Source organism: Pseudonaja textilis, chromosome 2 (genome assembly GCF_049901715.1).
Source record: "Pseudonaja textilis isolate UNSWEBS1 chromosome 2, rPseTex1.2, whole genome shotgun sequence".
Classification (NCBI taxonomy): Eukaryota; Metazoa; Chordata; class Lepidosauria; order Squamata; family Elapidae; genus Pseudonaja; species Pseudonaja textilis.
The window spans coordinates 136,595,141-136,615,808 of NC_141991.1; the positions used below are offsets into that span (position 1 = coordinate 136,595,141).

The window sequence follows — 20,668 nt, forward strand, 5'->3', positions numbered from 1 at the left end:
TCAAAAGCAATAGTGTAATATCAAGATCATTACATAGGAACAGTGGCTCTATGATAGCTCCCCATTGGTTTCAGCTCCTACCTCCAGCTGTTCCGTGTTCTTCCCAGCTTTGCTATAATACTTCAGGAAATCCTGGAGTCAGCAAGAGAAAGAAAGAAGAAAAGGAAAGAATAACTGTTTTTATAAGAGAGAGAAAGAGAGCAACATGAGCTAGTTTATGATGAGTGACTAAATTCAGTGTCATCTACTGTTACCATTGTTCTATAGTTACCCTTGTTACTATTACCAAGTTATCATTGTTCTATGACTTACCTACATCAGCTTATACCTATTTGGTGTCTCCTTCAAATATGTTGAGAGTATAACTCTGACTGTTTTGCACTCAGGATCTACTGAACCCACAATCCTCTCACAGCATGACCACTGATGAAAGCTACAGTCTAAAGGCTACCAGATGTGGCAAGAGTGACATAAATTCCAACCTCTTTGGAGAAGAGACAAGTCATGACTTAGAACTAAATTGTATACCATCAAAAGACAGTTGGCAGCATCGGAGCCATTACAAAAATCTCACTGCTGTGTATTTTGTTTGCATAAAGGCCAACATTCCCATTAGGCAGGAATCTATAACTGGATCAATTTCCTAACTTTTAAATCAGCTCATGAACATTTGTACACATTCACGAACTGTGCAGAGTTAACGCTATTTGGAGCAATAATATTGAAGATTTCTTTTTTACAACTGAATGCCAATTTTTCAAATCATAATCATACTCATCACATTGTGAATATCTTGACAAAACACATTGTCATATTAAACTTGAAGAAACTTAAAATTAAAATTCTAAAAGTGAACATTTTTTTAAAAATTGCAAGCTTCTGTATAATTAAACCCACTATTGGATTAGTGTAAGAGAAAATATAATTCTTTCAAAATATCCCCCTCCCTAAATTATGTTCCCAGGGACCTGAGAAACACTAAAATCTATTAGCTTTGCCATAAAATGCTGAAAAACTTGAATGATATCGATAGATAGAAGATTCTAAAAGATGAAAAAGGCTCAGGGAAGTAAAACCATTAGAAGAAAACTTATATGAATGAAACACTATCTCTTTTCTCAAATATGTTGTCTTTATAGTATTGCTCTCATTTCCTCATAGAATCTAGCCCACAACTGATCTACTAATGTTGCTACATCCAAACAAATACGTGCACTGTTATATCCAATCACATCTACATTCTAATTTGCATAATTTTGTTTGGAGGAGTTGTATCCCTACCCTTTCTATATTTGTTTATTATAGCACCAGAGGCAACAGAAGCAATCTTGCTTCAACAAAATTATGTGCTGGCTTCCAGTTTAACTGAGCTCTTGGGGAAATCTGTGAGTGACTTTTCTCCTAAATAGAAAAAAAAAAGAATGTTAATGCTTCTAGGACAACTCAGTGGGGTAGGTACAGGGTTGACAGCAGTACCTAACAGAAAAATGGCCCCAAAGCAGTTTTTAGTTGGAACAGAGCAGGAGGGAGGGCAATAATGTTGTAATAATTCCTCTATGGGAACCTGGCTCAGATGGATATCTGCTTATCTGCCTTCCAAGTTGTGTTGCCTGTATTTTTGTAAATAACACACCATTTCAAAAACAAAAAACCTCCAGGGCTCTCTTTATCCAAAGGAAACTAAAACCAGCAGTGCTATCCTTTAAAGGTCTTAGTCAGAAGTCTCCAAACTTGACAACTTTAAGACTTGTGGACTATGCTGCCTGGAAAATTCTGGGAGTTGAAGTCCACAAGTCTTAAAGTTGCCATGTTTGGGGACCCCTGGTCTTAGCATTCGGGGAATTGGAAATATGGCATATACAAAAAGAGGAGAAAGCCAAAGAATATGAGGTAGACCCAGAAGAAGATGGAGAGGCAACATCATAGACACACTACAACAGTATCAACTACTGGTGAGGACACCACAAGTGCAAGACTCAAAATGGAGGAGGAGGAGGATTAAAAATGGTAGAAAAGGTCAAGAAACAGTTGATGTCAAAAATGTAGACAGGATGACAAATTCAAATTTGTTGCCATTAATGTCTGAACTGGGTAGAAGCATACTTTCTGTTTGGCTCATTACTAGTGCAGGCAAACTCATTGCTTTCTAAATGCAGGAATGGATGACTGTTCTCCTCTCTCATTCCATTCCAAATGCGCCCCACCCTCTCATTTTTCCCATCTTCAATTCAAAACTACTGTTTTCAACTCAAGCCATCCTGGGTTCTTCAGAGAGGATGGTCTCCATGCTTCATTTTGTTCCAAGAGCAATTCTGACTGGCTCTGGTGCCTGCCACACACTGCCTCTCCTCTAATGGGTCATCCTGTCCTTTGCAGCTGGGATATTGTGTTGTTTATTGGACAGCAGTTGCAGGTTGTTAATTTTAAAAATAATCCTGCAACTGATCTAACAATCACTGAAACATCCTCATCCCTGTAAGCGTGTGCTTCATTCCATCTTTACATCTCTTGGTGAAGGTAAAGATTGAATGGAATACAAGCTTTTAGGGTTCAGGAGAGGATACTTTAATGATTTGCTCTTTCTGTCCAGACTCTCCTTTCTTTCCGACTCATTTCCTTAGTATTCCTGCATCTGGGTTTTCCCTTCCCGGCCTTTCATTTAATTTGACCGTCTTTACACTGCAATGTAGGAACATTGCTATTTTATTTCTGTGAAGATAAATGAACAGTTCTTCCTTGCTCCCCTTTCCATGGTCCTACAGAAAAAATGGTCCCTATTGCTTTGATACAATTGTGTCATTGGAACCACAAAAGTATAAAGGGGGTGAAAAACTCCCAGAAAGGATCTGCGTTTGTGTCAAAGGAAGCAACGTGAGAAGGGAAAGGGAAAGGTATCCATGCCTGCAAACATCTGGAGATGCAAAGGCAAGGCATAAGGACTTATATATTATATATTATTATATATTATAATTATAGATTAAGAATCGATAGGTCTCTAAAAGAAGAAGGCAGGCACAGACAGTGCCCACAGGAGCCAATCAACGAAGGAGACTTGAGCTTATTTACTCATTACATTTTTAAACCACCCATCTTCCTCACAGAAGGAACCCAACCTTGAAGCGTGAAATCTGATAGGGTGACTTTGGGCCAATCACTGCCTGTCAGCCCAACCCACCTATAAGGTTGTTGTTGTGGGGAAAATAGGAGGAGGAAGGAATATTAGGTATGATGGCTGCCTTGAGTGACTTATTAAAAAAACAATAAAGGTGGGATTAAAAAAATATTTTAAAAGGCTAATTGGAACTTGGCCCTTGTCCAGAGTAAAATTTCTGAAGCTGACATTAAGAAACAAATGGCTTAGGCTGCAGGGTGGAATTGTGCCTCAGTCTGAATCACTGTTTTCACTCTGTGGGAATTAGATAGAAATAATGTCCAGTAGGGGGTGAGGGAACTCTACCAGATGGAGTGGCCACTCCTTTTGGGACATTTCACTGGCCGACTGCCCTAGAGAAAACCCAGATGTTGTTAGGAGCTCCTTTTCACCAATTGTTCCCCTCTGGATTCTACAGCAGCCACCTCCAACCTGCTACTCTCCAGATGGGCATTCGTGTTATTAATAGGGAGTTAAGGCCATTGAAGTTTCAGCCATCTGGAGAATAACAGGCTAGTAGGGAAGCTTGCTCTTGAAAGATCAGCAGGAAATACGTGTATAGATTCTTCCTTGCTGGATTTGCCTTCGGCTTTGGAGATCTTTGGAGATCAGTCTTTTTTTGCCCTTAGCTTTGGAGATCAACAATCCACTTTCTGCTTCAGCACCTTGAGCAGCAGTTGGTATTTCATGATCCGCTGTACGGGCTTGATAAGTAAATCATTGAGCTGCAGGCGATGCCCCAATTCCTGCTTCAGTTCCTGGAAAAGAGAAAACGATGTTCAGCCAAGTCTGTAAAAAAAATGTGTGGGAGATTGACTGTGCATGCTATACAGATACCACACAAAATGTGACATGCTTTAAAAGGACACCTGCAAGTGAAAGACAAGTATTAGAGACTTGCGAAAGCAAGATGGGACCAAAAAAACCAAAAATTAACATTTAAAAGCAGCTTTACACGCTTACATATTTAGAATGGAGCTTAGCATAGAAAAACATTTGTAGTCTACTATTCTTTATCTCTGAGCAGAAGGACCCTAGGGATAGAAAATTCAAAATTCAGTCTTTCAAAAGACCTTTCTTTCCCACCCCTTAGCTCAAGGACAGGTATTTCTGAGAGAAAAGACAGCCTGGGGCCAGTCAACAGCTGCTCATCTACTCCTCATGCCAATTTAAATAGTTAATACAGGCAACCTCTGATGGTACATGGCTTTAAAGTCTCCCTCAACCAGGAGTTCTCACCTCAATTACGGCTAACAGATGCCAGGAGTTAATTCCCATGGGTTTCGCAAATCATTGCCTACCCATATTAAGATGAATGTGTGGTAGTGTGCAAGAAGAGGCAGATGTGTTGGGTGGCAATGGCTCCATACAAATGTTTCTCCTCAAGATGGGAGCTGCTAGGTGACAGGACCAAAAGAGGTTGCCAGGTACCCTGGAGTTCATCTGCGTTGGCTGAGAAAGGGGCACACAACAGCACAAAATCAAAGGTCCCTTATGCCGGCAGGAGATGAGTCAGACACAAGCAAGTTATGTGGTAGAGGCTGAGGGCAGGAAGAAAGAACAAAGCAGCAGTCAAGGCACATAGCCCCTTACCTCAAAGTAAGTGTCAATAAACTCAGAAACAATATGCTCAGATTTGGGTTTGTTCTGACAGTAAACAACATACATGTGCAATCGGCGCTCCTAGAATACAACAGGGAAACAGTTCAGTGGAACACTTTGGATAAAATTTTAACAACGTGTATGTTAAAGAGCCAGGTCCAAACCTCCTGAGCAATTTATACAGGTTACAAGTTCTGATGAAAATCTTACTTTATAGCACATGCTGTCTTTGCCTTTGGGGCATTTTTTTTTATTGTTTCATCGTTATCTATGCTTAAGCCAGCATTTGTTTCTATAATGCTTCCAATAATGCTTGGGGAAACTCAGAATTAGCTTCCCCTAGCAGATCATAAGCAAGGCATGTATAATTTTCATAACTTGTAGTTCACAGCTTGTAGTTGTAACCACTGAATATGCATACTTACGAAGAAATAAATGTAATATTTTTTTCTGATTGTTTATATAAATATATATGTATATACTTCACATTTATTTGGGACCAGACCTTGTTTTGCTGAATGATTACGGTCAATTTTGTTGAATTATAGCAGTTTATTTTGTTGAATTACTACAGTTAAATAGTAGGCTAGGAAAAAATATCTCATTTTAGCGAAGTTTCCTTTTACAAAGGAGAACTATGGGTTAATCATGGTAATTCATTGGGGCAATAACAAAATAATTTTGTGAAAAACAAGATTCAGACAGGGTGTGAATGATTCATGGCAACTCTCCTCTCTTTGGAGTTTGATATTATTTAGAATGTAGCCCTGTTTAAAAAAAAAGTACAAAGCTATCTGATCTCAGGCAGCAAAGCTCCTAGTTTTCAAAGATGCTTTTTGAATTTATAAATAGTGTTCAGAGTTCTTCATTACTGTATACTGAAATTGTTTTATTAAATGTTGTTCTGCAGCATGAACTTGACTAGGGCAGATGTAGCCTTTGACATGATATAGTCAATTCCACCTTCATTCTATTAGAAGAATGTTTCTTTCTCCAACCATCATACAATTGATGACTCCCATAATCACCAACTGAATGGTCAAAGGTCATGGTGCTTGAGGATTATGAGATTTAAAATGCAACAAAGTGGGGAAGTCTGTGCCACATGTAAATAACATTCCACTTTACAACTCTATACCTCATTTCATTTGCACTGTTATCAGGCTAATATCACCAGTTGTGGGACAATGATTACCAATATTCCTAGACAATGAAAAATCTCTTCTATTAAATATGGCACAGGTCAGCTAACAAATGCTTGATAAGAAAAAGGGATCAATATCATCATCATTAGAGCATCTAGCTTTCTTAAGATGGGTAACAGATTTCCTCTTTTATACTTAAACTTGCATAATCCCCGAGTTAAGAAGCTACTGGACATGCTTTCCAGAGGAATTAGATGATTCAATCAAACAAAAGCTCTATCTAGGTCAGCATTCTGCATCTGACCATGGCCATTCTGAAAATGTTTTAATGCAAATAAAAAGGGTAATTCTTTTATCTCAACCTTTGGAAACTAGAAATATATGTCCCTCGATTCAGAAATGCCATTTAACCATTCTGCTTCTTTTTGGATAGCTTTTCTACCCTCCAAATGTAGGGACTCACGTGCTTTATGAACAGCTCAGCCAGAAGATCAGGATCCTCCAGACATTTCTCCAGCTGCTTGAGTAAATAACTGTAGTTGGGTGGGGGAGAGGGAGCAGATATGGTATCCATGAGATTGGTGCCTTTGTCCCATCCTTCCCATTCCTCCCTCCCCATCTTTTATATGTCAGATTCAAACCAAAGTGCTTTTCAATGGAGGCTAAGAAATAAAAGTCCTTCTTAGGACTGGATTCTTTTGGGAAACAAAGGAAAGAGGATCAGTAATCCATTCAACCATAAGATAGCGGCCCATCAAAGTTCTTGCCCCTTATCTTCATAATTTCATATTGGCCACATTCACCTAGATAGGTAATCACTGAGTCACTATTAACCCTTGTAATAATCCAAAGTTACACCAGATGTCACCCAGATATGACCACTGGACTACAGTTCCCATTACAGCCATTTGGCCTGATTATTGGAAAGTTCTACCTAGACCCACAGGTTCAATAGAAAGTTCCATTAATACCACATGCCATGCTCAACCCAGAAATGACTGCTTGTTTGTTCACTCACTCTTTATGCCAGTCATAGATCTGGTGGATGTTCCCAAAGATTATCTTATCCTTGCCCTTCATACCCTCAGGGATGCCACGGGTATTCATGGTCACCATATAGCCCTGCAAAATCAGAAGAAGAGGCCAGAGGGACCCTAGTTTGTTTCTTCTTTGAAAGATGGAAGGAGTAAATGAAGGAGGAATTAAGACAGAACTCCTGCCCTGACAGAAAGTAGGGGTGATGGGCTCTGACTTGGTAAGTGGGAGAAAGGGAGTACATCTGCATATATCTTATTTATAGCAACCATGGTTCTGAGGAATCCCTGAGAATCCCTGATATTCAGAAACATATCACAGATTCCTCAATGAGAGCAGAGCTAGCCAATTTCCCTAAAAAAAAAAGTCTTCCCATTTTTAAATATCTTTCAATGAAATATGTCACAGGAGATTTTTGGGGTGGTAAAATGCCTTTTGTCTACAGGGAGACATGGTTAACAACATGCTGACCTACTAAAACAAAGATCAAGTTATTTACCTTGAACATGGTATAAATACCAAGTTTGTGCCAAGTTGCATTACAAACTCAAAAATTCTTATCTACAATGTAATATACTTTATAGTAGGATAGGCATGTTGTCTCCATATTTTGCTTGGACTTTAATTCCCATTACTCCAGTTAACAATATCTCAAAGTAAACAGCTTATTGGAGTTTAAAACTAAAAAATCTGGGGAATACTATACTATGTTGAGATTGATTTATATTTCCTCTCTAGTGCTTTTATTAGTTGGAGAAAAAAAGTTGAACTGCACAAAAAGAAGCAAACAGGTGCTCTTTTTCAAGGACTTCAGAAAATATGATGACTGACAAGGAAGGGACACACATTACTGCTACCTTTTCTTCCATTACTTGGTATTTTGGTATTCACCAAAGTTCAAGAATTATTTCTGTACTATCCTCTCCATTAAACCCGGTCTCTATGACTATAGTGCTTTGACTATAAACCTGAAAAATTTGAATTATTGCAAAAATGGGAGAGTTCAGCAAGAAGTAACTCATTGGCAGTATTGAACTGAGGACACTTTAAAATAAAACACAAATTCATTTTAGATATGTAGTAACAGAAGCTCACATAAAATGGGTAACAAGTTGAAGAGGAGGAGGAATGGAAGAAGACAGATCAGCAATAAGCACACAGAAAATTAAAGTCAGTAAACTATAAAAGGAAGCATTATTTTATTATAAAGGGAGGTTTTGCCCAACTCAAGAAAAGGTGTAACTGAACCCACATTTTGCAAAATAATTGTGTCTGACAAAATATTTTAAAAATGCAGAAAATGAAAAACCAGTTGTTAAAGATATTAAACACATAACTTGTATTGCTTTAATACAAGTTAAAAATATAAGAAGCAGGAAGAGCAATGAAACCATTACATGACGACAATATAGAAAAAGTCATTATAGGAGTCAGGGAAATTGGCAAATGAATCAAATGAATTTTGTACATTGGTCTTTACTATAAAAGTTGCTGGAAGTGTACCCATGCCTGAATCAGAATTGATTGAAAATGAATACATTTTTTTCTCAAAATGGATCAGGGCTTTGCATTCACCCAACAGGTCTTAAAGAACAGTTGAGGAACTGCTGCAGCACAAGATCAAATGTGTAACATCTCTTAAATCAGACTTCTTAACAGAGAACTTGGAAGGTAGCCAATATATTAGCAATATTTTTTAAAAGAAATGGGTTGGAGTTGAGGGAGAGGAAAAAAGAAAACAACATCCAGGAAATTACTGGCCTGCCTGAGATGCATTGATGAAAAACTCAAGATAACTGATATTGTAAAAACGTGCCTAAGCACAAGACTTGTTAAGGAAGAATTATTGTAAAAGGAGGTTCTGCTCTGCCAGCCATTGAAAATACTGTACCATAAAGGCATCAATAATAAAGTTGGATATACAGTAAGTGATCCAGTTGAGTACTGTAATCTCAGCTGTTCAGAAAACTATAATGTGGTGAACAAGCAGCCTTCTTGCAACCATCAACTTCCTTTTTTTGACAGCCTAGATCAGGGGTGTCAAACTCAATTTCCTTGTGGGCCGGATCAGTGTTCTAGTTGTCCTCCATGGGCCAGTGGTGTGGGGAAGAGTTGGTGGGCGCATGCATGTGCAGCAGTCGGTGGGCATATGTGCACACAGAGTTGGCAGACGCATGCGTGCACAGGCCCTGCCATCACAGCCGCCTCCTGTGTGCACATGCAGCTGCCGGGCCAGGCCTATGCGCATGTGCTCCTGCTGTCTCCTGTGCACATATGCGCCCGCTGGGATAGTGTGGGGCCGGCCGAAGCAACACGGGCTGTCCCCTTACAATTTCCAGGATGGCCACACAGGCCGGATTCAGCCTGTGGGACCTGAGTTAGACACTCCTGGCCTGGCCTACCCCAATTCTGTTGCTGAATACTGAAGATAAAATCAGTGATATTCAGTACTAAAAGGCTAATATTAGCACTGTTTTCCTAATACATTTCTTCCAAAACAAGCCTTCAATATAATGAGCCCAAATATTTTAGCTTTTAAGTAAAACCTTATCAAATTTTCAAAAGAGATATAAAAGAAGCCAACAGTTCCAGCCTGGCACAAAAATGTGATTTTAATAAATAAAATTCCTGACTATAAAAATGTTACTCGCCTTGCATTGCAGCAGTCAAACGTAGAGATATGCAAACATTTCTATTTCTGAATTCTAATTCCAATTCTAAATGAAGCAGTTGTTTCACGTTTGACCCAGATATAGTTAGGATTGAAATAGATTTTGAATTAAAAATCAGGGCTTTTCAAGCTGAGTTTGAATGTCAAACAATTTGTACACAACTAGTCAAGACATAAGAGGGTAGACTGGTTGCTAGTTTGAAAGACAAGCAATTGAAGATGGAAATAAATAAATAGGGCCCAAAATGGAAGTAAACACAACAAGCTGATTCAATGTTAAAATTTACAATTAAGACATTCAAAAGAATATCGCATTGTAAAATAATGTGCTCTCTACAGGATATTACATTCCACCCTGTTTTATGTTTCCCCCAGTAGCCAATATATATTTTGTACCCAAAAGAATGCAACCACTTCTCATTTGAATCTTTGGGATTTTACTTTCACCAAAACTTTGTCAAAATTTAATATACTACCAGTATGAACTTCGGGACATGGCTAGCCCATCTCAAAAAAATGAGACACTGACTAGAGGAGACAAAAAATTGAAGGGAAAAGTCTTCTCTTCGTAAGATACTAAGGTTTTCAAACCTTAAAGGAGCTTGGGTGGCAATGCAACAAATCCCCAATCACACAGGGTTTGCCCTGGGTCAGTCCATAGTTACTTGAATGGCTCTTCAGACTGAAGGTTAGAATCAAGCATTAATTTTCTTTTTCTTCTGCTCTTGTCAAGCAAAAAGACAGGCAGTCTCAAGCAATCTACTCTCTTTGGAGGAGGGAAAATATTTTTCCCAAGATCCCAAAAGATCTGGAGATGACCCGCTGATGGATAGGGAATTAGTGTCTAAGATGTAGAGTATGTGTGTGCACCTCCACAATCTGGCCCAGGTCTTCCACGTACATCTTCTCGGTTTCAATCAACTCCCTGAGAACAAACCTGCAGACAAGACGAAGCAGCAGTGTCTAAGGGGAAGGAAATGCATTGTGTGAGCCCTTTCCCCTCTTTTCTTATGCACGGCATCCCTCCCATCTTCTTATTCTGCACACATGTGCCACTTACAGACATACAGTCAAGCCTTCTCTATGCAGAGGAGACTCTTGTATGACTCAGAGAAAGGACCTTGTTTGCAAGCTGCTTAAGATGTGATAGAGCAAGTATGATGCAAATATCTAAGGAGTCAGTTTTTCCTGAAGTATTACAGGAATGTTGATGCATAATTAACAACTGGTTCTATATAGCATGTAGTCCTAGCACATTTGGAATGAAGACTTAGGACTTGATGGGATATACCCCTGAGTACAAAAGCTATGAAATAACTCTTGTTTCACCTACATTAAATTTGTGCCTCTGTGCTTTTCTATATCCTAAGGGTCTTGGGCCAATGTCTGCTACGTTGGCCTTCCACCTAGTTTTGTCTTTGTCCCTTTCTCCCATCCTGGTTGTAAGCTACTGCACCAAGGAATATCACTTACATACTCTTTTCTAAGGCACTATGCCTCTCCTCCTCTTCCTGCTCCTCAGAGTTTGTGGGTTGCACAAGAGGCTCCAAGGTAGACTCTGGAGTTCTGGGATCAGTGGGGAGCAGAGAGGGCTCAGGATCCTGCCGAAAAAAGAAAAGATTCCATTTCATGTTAAAATTTGCAGTAGACAATAATAGGTTAAAAGGCAGGTTGGGGATTCAAGGCAACTCAAAACATTTTACTCAAGCAAGAAGAGTTACTGTAGTGTCTCATTTCCTCTAATGTCACTCAGAATATGAGAAGTTTGATGATGCACAGGAAGGAAGATTAATAAAAAAAATCCAAGTTCATTTTTCCGGTTTGGAGCAGATTACTTGTTTTTGATGCTGGACACTATTGACATTGGGCATATCTCCCTTTTGATTTCCCAGCTTCTGAAAAGCAATTTAAAACCTCTTCACTTCTGAAATTTTAGAAGTTATGAGGTAAATAAAGCAAATTGCTGACCCACCATGAACTGTTCCAAGTTTTGCGGTAACAAAAATCCCAAAGGGAAAGAAAATACACTAATGCTCCAAATTACTGGAGGCAGGTAATTGATTCTTTGCCAAAAAAAAAAAGAAAGTTACAGAACCCATTTCTTTTTAAACCAAACCAAACCAAACCAAAAAGCCCTCCCAATTTTAATGCCTTGTTTTTCATATACAGTATATGAGGAAAGCAAAACTGATTTATTTGGATTTGGTTCTCAGGTCAACTGTTTTTAAAAAGTTAAAGAGGTATATAATCTGCGAGCAAATCAAGCACTGCTTCTCAATAAGATTTACATCAATTTCCAAAACTGATGTTATTTGTAAAAACTAGACATTCACCCTTCTCTGATGCCTGCCAAATTTCACAATGAAAGTATTGTTGAATTCTGTGGTTCTTGAGTGCAATCTGTTTCGTTCTATATTTTGTTAGAGAAAGATTTATATGGAAACATCAAACTTCTTCCATCTTACCTAACTATTATGGCTTTTAAACTTCAAATCTGCATAGTATTATTATAAATCAATGAATGCCTATTACAAATATGTTTTGAAATTTGCTAATAATGTTTTGGTCAATAAAGCATTAATAGTCTGTTTGTAGTCAGAAATTTTTACATATAAACTTCTGAGTAACAGTGGGCTTCATTTGAACATAAGAACCTATCTTATGTGGAATCAATCCGATAATCTAAACCAGGTATATCCAACCCATGGCCTACAGGCTGCATATAACCCTGGACCCCCAGTAATGGGCTCCCACAAGATCATAATAAATATATTTTAAAATGAAGAAAGTTTGTTATGTATTGTATACATATATTAACTATATTATATATTTTATATGCGGTCCAAGACAATTCCTTTTCACTCAATGCAGCGAGGCAAGCCAAAAGATTAGATACACCTAGTCTAATAGTCATATACTACTTAAACACAATGGCTGTAGCTCCATCAGTTTTTCACTTGAATCTTGTATTTAAGAAAGACAAAGGATTAAATTTGGGACCTTACATATAAAGTTATCCCATCTAACTATTCAGATAAGGAACCCTACATGCACAAGGAAGGGTTATTCTTAGCAGTTACCAACTTAATAAGTTAGGTGGTTTTGAGATTTTAGAAGATTCCCTTAACCTCGGCTCTGTTGCTGCCATTTTTATTTTACTTTCTTTTTTAATTGCTCTCATGGTATGATTACACAGAATGATTTCTTTTCTCCTAGCTCCTTTTGAATATTGGTATTCCTGAACTGTAAGTAAAGTACATATTCGTTTCTATGAAGATGACATAATTCTTTAAAAGGGGAAATTGGCTCAAGAAGGGAAAGAAAAAGAAAAGGAGAGAAAATAGGCTTTAAATCAGAACTGAGACCAGTTAAAGAAGTCATCACAAGATTGTCCAGCTAAACTATTCTTTGACTGCCTTTGGCTGCAGCTAACCTCATTTCATGCAACACTAACTGCATGAGCTGCAAATATTTAACTTCAATGTCAAAGTATTTTTCTGAACCAAGCTAGGCAACATGAGTACAATTTTGGAGATTTCTAGCCTATATCCTAACGTTGTAGGAACTGTATCTACCTTCCCAGAGAAAAGATAAAAATACATACATTTATATTTATATAAACTCAGCATATATATTTAATGAAATAAATAAATAAACAAATAAAAGTATCCTGATTGTTGGGTGAAACAAACCCTCCCAAATTTGCTTCCAAGAGTAAGAAGACATTTTATAGTGGCTCGATCTTAAAATTCCAAATGTGTTCACCGCTTCAGAAAAATAGTTGATTCTTCTTTAAAGTCTGCTTAAATATAACATCATCCATCAAGTTGTGCATTGAACAACATCTAATTCGAGACATTTTTTTTCTTCCTGCCTCCCCCACCTTCACAACCCACCTGGTTGGGTGTTTTTAAGCCATCTCCTTCTAGCAGGTTGGAGAGCAAGGAAAGGTCTGGGAGATGAGTATTGCCATCCTGAAATTATAAGGGAAGGGTATCAAACAATTTCATACCCAGGTTTATAATAAGATATACAGATATACAAAACTTTCTGATCCTCCTCTTTTAAACTTCCTTTAGATAACAGCACTACTCCTCACATCATTACACAATTTTAGCACCCGAAATCTCTGGCCATACTCTACACAGCTGCCAGTTTGTTCTACCAGCAAAATTAGCACACTTAATCCAAGCCTTTCTGTAAATCAAATATAAAGGTGTTTTTTTTTAAAAAAAAGGCATCAAGATGCATCTAGGACAAACCAGAATAACTAATGCTAACTAATGCTAATAACTAATGCTATTGTACTGACACATGAAAAAGGACAATCATCCAATGCAATTTTGAAGGCTGACTCTTTCTAATTCACTTTGACCGGCAATAGGTGATCAGATGTCTCTGATTCATAGTATCATGTGCGTCATGATGCTGGTGTTCTTCAACACCATGTGTGTTGTCTTGTTTGTTCAAACAAACCATTTGTTCTATGTCTTGCAATCTAGATCAACCTCCCCAACTTGGGTACCCTTTACATGTGTGGAGCTTAACTTAGGGAATCCTCAACCACGGACATCTGGATTGCAGGAAACTAGCCTAGATTCAATGGACTATTCTATCAGAGCTGGGGGCTGCCTAATCCTGCCTTGCAGTGAGGGACTGGACAAAATAGCTTTTGTTTGCACAGGCATGCATTTCTTTGCTCTTACAGTGCTGACTGACTCCTGTGGAACAGCAAAGGGTCCCTCTGGTTGGCTGAGGAGGCCTAGGTCAATACTCTTGCGATCCTCCTGGCGCCCGTGGCGCCTTGTCCGGCCTTCTGTTTTCCTGAGTGGGCGTTCTCCCCGAGGTAGCCCACCGCCACTTAGCTTGCGAACAGGGTTGGTAAGCCATTTCTTGAGGGTGCTAACTGAGTGGCGGGAAGCAGGGGAACTGGGAGCTGAGCTGCTAGATGCCTGTGGCTGGATTGAGGCCACTGAGGCAGAGATGCTGCCATCACTGCCTGCAACAGAGTACGGATCTGCAAGAAGAAGACAGAAACAATGAGTGCGTCATGACAAATGTTAAGCGCCAAGGCGAAACATTCAAGTAAATGGATTCAAGACTGCCAAATAAGTTATACTCCATAATCTGGAAGTTCTTCCACTAGTTACGAAAGCATACTTTATGGTATTCTATAATTCTCACCGAGGACAGGATCATCACTCAATGTTGCAGTATACATGTTGCACTTAGAAACAAATCCAGTTGAAATAGCCTGAGATAGTAAGGTGGGAACTGCCCTTTGTTGAATTTTTTTATTTTATTTTTCATTCCCAGAGAAACTCCTATGTTGTTGGTTCGTTTATTATCCTATTTTCCTTCAATAATAGGACTCATTGCTGCATGCATGGGGCTTTTGGCTAGCCTTAATGTACACACTGATCAAGCTCAATCCTGTCCAGCTTCAAAAAAAAAAAACTGCTGCACTATTTGCTCTCATGGTTATCAAGAAAATGGATAGCAGAAAGCGGGCCAATGTTCTGTCAGCATTTGAAGACCAAAGCATGAAATAAATATGAATTACAAAATCTTGGAGGCTGTTGTGGTTCGCCAGCAGCTGGTGTGGATGGCAGAACTCTCTGATAGTGAGGACCCGGACGAGGGGCCTGAGGGTGATGCAGGGATGGGCCCAGGACTATTAGAGAGTGAGGTGCAGGGCTGCTCAAAGGAAAGAGCAGCTGAAGCAGCTAGGGTGACTCAGGAGTAAGGCTGGAAAGTGGTGGCCCCTCCCAGAGGGGATAAAAGCCAGCCCTCGGGGATATATCCTTTGCAGGAAGCAAAGAAGTTCTTTAGACTCAGAGTTCTCCTCGAAGCCCTGCTTACTCCGTCTAGTTTTTGAAACTTGTCGGTGTATATTTAATCAGTAATTAGTCTTCTGTACTTGGCAGCCTTTCGCAACCTTGGGAGGGCTTGCTTCTGATATTGGAAAATTAGCTTTAGCTGACTCTTGGCTGGGAATGCAGAATTCCCAGCGCTGCATTAAAAAAGGTTTGCTTTTTTACACAGTTCGTGTTTGTTTAATTTGAACAAGGCTTGGGTCAGAACAGAGGCATCGAAATATCGTTTTATGCTTTGTAGCAAGGGTGGTAAGGTTTTTGTTTTGTCTCTGAATCAGATCTGAACTGGTCACCATACTGAAAATTTAGACTACATAGTTAAAAGAGTTGGTAGGAATTAGGACCCAGTCATTTGGAAACAGACCCCATGATACTTCTTCAATAACTAATTTGACGGACGTTTATTTATCTTTCAGGCTTATAGAATGCTTCACTTGTATTCAACTCTAAGCAGCATACGTGCATTCTTCATAACCAGGATTAAAATCAAAGAAACCAATCACCAATATGAATACTAAAAAATCCTAAGTCACCAAGAAAACATTATTTCAATATAATCAGTCACAAAATGCAATGGGATATCTGCACATCATTAAACAACCAGGTGTTAATGGTCTTAATTAATGTCAAAGAGCTGAAGCCACTCTAATTGCACCCCTCTGCATTCTCCAAGCTTATTTGAAATGAATACTAAATTTCATGTTACGCTTTCATGCTTCAAAAATCAGTGCAGGTCCTTATGCATAAGGACAGCCTCCTTGTATGAACTGCAATATGCTCTACATGGAACTGCTCTCGAAGCCCACTCAGAAGCTTCAAACGATTGAGAAAGCAGCAGTTTGGGCACTGAGGAACATGTTGTGTTATGCCACATGATAGCCCTGCTTCCTAAGTTGCACTTGTTGCCAGCCTGCTTCTGGATGGGATTCAAGATGCTGTTTATGACCCGTTTAGTCCCATGTGGCTTGGGGTCTGGTTATTTGTGGGACGCCCTATCTCTCCTGATGTCTGATTTGATCTAACAGGATTGGCATGCTCCAAGTTCTTTCAAGTTAAGCAGTGTCAATTATCAAGACCTTAGAAGTTTGATTTCTCTAAGGCAGTACCTGCCCTCTGGAATGAGGTTGCCCCTGAAATTTGGTAGCCAGTTGGTATTCTCGAAACCTAAAAGACTTTCTAGATTGTGAGCTAGGGTGATTGGTACCCCTTGCTGGGTGGGTGATACGTGTTTTTCTATCTTTGGCCAGATTCACCATCTTGTTTATGGTTGTACGGTTTAATCGTGTTCAGTGTATTTGCTATTTTGTCTATATTGTGCATACTGTCATGCACCCAGAGTTGATCTGGAACTGGGTGGTACCCAAATCAATCAATCAAATAAATAAATAAACAAGCAAATAAAATGCCTTATAGCACATCTGCTTTATAGGTATTCATTGTAAACCCTGTTGGGATAACATCAATGCAATATGAAAATGATCAGAAGTTGCATTAGCAATAGTCCTACGTAATTAGCAAAAAACTTCAGCGTAGCTTGGATATTTTCTTAAATGACAGAAAACCTGCATATTCATTTCATATATGTCACACAAAGTTCACTCTCCCCAAATTCAGCATCCAGTCTGGTGAAAAGCCACTGCAAGTGGCTGGTGCCTCAATTTCACTAAAAGCAAATAACACTCCTGAAATTAAGGACATATATTGAAGTGAACTGAATGATTTTGCACTGAAAATGTTTCTCTCTCTCCCTTCCCAACCAATTTCATGAACAGGATGGGTTGTTTTTTTTTAAGCGCAGTTTATGCCTCTAATCAAGACATAAGATTCAGTAAGAGCAAGACTACAACCATTTTCCTAGGAGACACAGTCTTTATTTAAGTGCAACCGATGGCCCTAGAGAAACTGAAATCTGAAGCAAAGACAAGATATTAATATTCCTCTCCTATATTCTAGTAGTAAGTTGACATAATGAAATAAAGTTTAAATTAAACCCTGGTTGACGGGTGCAGGTGTTCATTTGTATGCATTAATATTTATAGAGCATGTATGAAAATGCAATCAACTGGGTGAGAATAAAGACTAAATTTACACAATCCAAGTTCTGTGAGAGGAAGTAGATTGATTGAGCTGTGTACAGAAGCAGTTATGAAATCAGCTACACAATATGGGTGATTTTTCAAATAAATCCTAAAGTTACTAGCTCAATAACATCTTATTCTGGACAAGACAATAAACATGGGTTGCACTGCAAGCTGACTACATAGTAAAATGATTGCATGCAGATTTATGCCAGATTCATACAAACTGATATGTACTTGAGATCTAGGGTTTATTTATTGTCTGATGATTGGCTGAATCTATGAATGAAAGAGCACATACACAGTTTTATTTTACTGTGCATCAGACAAAAACCATCAATTAATATAATCATGGGGAGGAAAATCAAGTAAAATTCATACATTCGTGAACCAAGTACTGATGGCTCACAGGTGAATTCATTTTTGTTGTTTTTGTTAATTTCCTCACCTTCTTCATGGAATTCTATGCAATATACATAGCCCTGTCCCTTCTAGTTCATCCTTCACAATTACCATCTAAGGCAGGGTTGAGGAACAATAGGTTGGGGAACAATAAACTTCCTTATAGCTCTCTCTCTCATCTTACTTCAGGGTGGGAAACAATGGCCCTTTTATGACTTGTGGACTTCAACTCCCAGAATTCCTGAGCCAGCTATGCCATTGTTCCCCACCCTGATCTAAGATGAGACAGAAGGCTATATGAGAGAGAAGGCTCATAAGGTTTGATAACCCTATGAGGATATATTAATTGAAGTCTCCTTGGCCCTAATTTACATTATAAATATTAGAACATACGTGTAAACTGATTCAAAAAAGTTCAGGGATGTTGTGTGAAATCTCTATCTGCTTCATTTCCATAAAAATCCCTGAGATTTGGTAATCAACTATTCAGTATGATTGTGTACATTACTTAAATGATATGGGAGTGTGATTCAAATATGGCTCCGCTTGAGCAGTTTTTACCATACATCACCATAAAATCTGAATTTGATGAAAAATGATTCAAATGTGCTTTAAATCTGCAAGGAGTTTCTATTCTCCAGATGTTGTTGAACTGCCACTCCAGGAATCTTTCACCATTGACTATGCTGGTTAGGGATCTTGCAAGCTGGAGTCCAGAAATATGTGGAAAAAGCAGTTCCCCCATATCTGTTTCAAAACGAATCAGGGTAGTCATGCTTAGTTTCAACAGAAATGTTTGGTTTGGCTACTTTGGCCCATTTTCTGCTTACTCTCACAAAGTGAGCCTGAATGCATGGAATTATATCTGAAAATGCACACTGGAGACACTCCAATAAATATCTGTAAGCCAGCAGTATAGTCCCAATGCAACTAGCAAGATAAAGGAGTCTTGTTTTCAGGGATGAAAAAACCACTGTATTGCAGTAATAACCCATTTAGCCAGGGGCCATAATTCAATACAGTGGCATGGCACCTGCTCCTGAAATAACACTGCCTGCGTCAGGAAGTAGAGATGTGTCAAGCCAATGCCACAGGCATCTAAACCCACCTAGGAAACTAACAAGACAGTGTGAGGGGTGTTGCTATGGCAACCAATCAGCTCTGTACATGTCCATGGTCTACTTGGGATGAAGGCTTGGGGGGTGGGGGAAACAACTTGCACCCACAAAATATAGCAAGTAATGTCATTCTTACCGCTGCTGCTTATTACTCCATGATCTGAAGCCTATACTGTACCTGAAGTGCTGAAATTCGTGTTGACTAAATGTTCTTCCATAGAAAATATTACTTCTAGAGAAAACTAGCAAGTCAAGGATAAGGTTGAAAGCTTATGTAAGGACTGCTAATGGAAAGGAGAATGGAAAGGACTTCTCATTTGCACTCTAAAGTGAAATAAATCAGAGCAGCTTTACTGGGCTCCAGTTTTTGTTTTTATTTACAGACCCTCAAAATCAAATGACTTTAAAGAAAAGTTCAAATTGGCTGTCTGGTCCAAGCTTGCAAGTAGTATCTATATATGCATGTGTGAACCACTTTTAAGAAAGTTTATGTAGTTTGTATTTACCCTTAGTCTAGATAATTGTAAATTTGGCTGTGTATGCCACATCCTCAATGAATGCATGCACTATTTTAATTCCACAAGCCAATTACCTTTTATCCCTAAAATACATTTTTTTGAGGTGGGGACATTTCTAATTAAACAATTAAACAATTGGGCCTCCCCCTGATATCTGGCGGATATCGGGGTATCGTTGGTGAGAGAACGGGGTCAACATTTTCTGTGCGGTGTAACTTTTTGAGCATTTTAATAGAAAATGGGGGCACAAAGCATTTTAAATCCACTTTGCATTGTATGAGGAATATGAAATATTTTTTAAAATACTGTTTTTAATGGCATCCTACCACATGTTACCTCAGCCTCACCCTCTTTAAGGCAAGCGTCATCTCTGGCAACAGACGAACTTCCCAGTTTTGCTGGCATGGGAGAACAAAGAAAAAAGAAACGGGGATCTATCAAGAATCTATGAGGTCCAAGCTAGTGATTGGTGGGGCCACCCTCAAAACAGTGTGTCAGAAATAGCTTGTACAAGTCTGTCTTAACAACACATTATACCAGTCCATTCTCTCTGGCTGCCCTCCAGAAGTAAAACAAGAGGAAAGAGTGCAAGAGCCATGTTCACATCAGCTATATGTTGCTAAATGCTGATCTCCTTCAGATCCCTCCTGCTACTTCTATGGGTGATGGGGCAACCATTAATATCAGTGGAGGAGGAGTGTGCACAGCACGTTCCTTGGCAAGGCCTGGTGTAACTGGCTGCGTCTTTCACCATCTGTTCTTTAGAAGTTCGGTGTACTGGTGGGTAGAGCCATGTGCGGGAAAGAAAGGCTCAAAACACAAGGGGAGAGGATTTCTTTACACATTTCCTTGTATTTTTCATGTTTTTTTAATAGCAATTCTCAACGTATATAACAACAACAAAAAAAGCTGTTCCCTGACCCTTTCTTATAAACGGCGGTAAAAAGGACTTTCCGATAGCAGTTTTGGGTAATGAGGGAAAAAAAGTTTGGGAAGCACTTGCACTAAAGCCTATGGAAGTGTGGAAATAAAAGCTGGCCTCGTGGTTGTTTGAATAAGAACACCATCAGTC

General features: G+C 39.0%; 1 protein-coding gene across 8 annotated transcripts in view; it reads right to left on the reverse strand.

The window, feature by feature from the left end:
* Positions 1–20,668, reverse strand: part of ARHGEF25 (Rho guanine nucleotide exchange factor 25) — an 82,295-nt gene that overhangs the window by 15,543 nt on the left and 46,084 nt on the right. For all 8 annotated transcript variants that reach the window (XM_087925438.1, XM_087925437.1, XM_026713795.2 and 5 more), the window contains 9 exons: positions 14,311–14,621; positions 13,501–13,578; positions 11,078–11,205; positions 10,475–10,541; positions 6,917–7,020; positions 6,362–6,431; positions 4,745–4,834; positions 3,817–3,909; positions 82–132 (listed from right to left, as the gene is read on the reverse strand). In XM_087925438.1, coding sequence (XP_087781564.1) covers positions 82–132; positions 3,817–3,909; positions 4,745–4,834; positions 6,362–6,431; positions 6,917–7,020; positions 10,475–10,541; positions 11,078–11,205; positions 13,501–13,578; positions 14,311–14,621 — 992 coding nt within the window. The remainder of the gene's footprint in view (positions 1–81; positions 133–3,816; positions 3,910–4,744; positions 4,835–6,361; positions 6,432–6,916; positions 7,021–10,474; positions 10,542–11,077; positions 11,206–13,500; positions 13,579–14,310; positions 14,622–20,668) is intronic.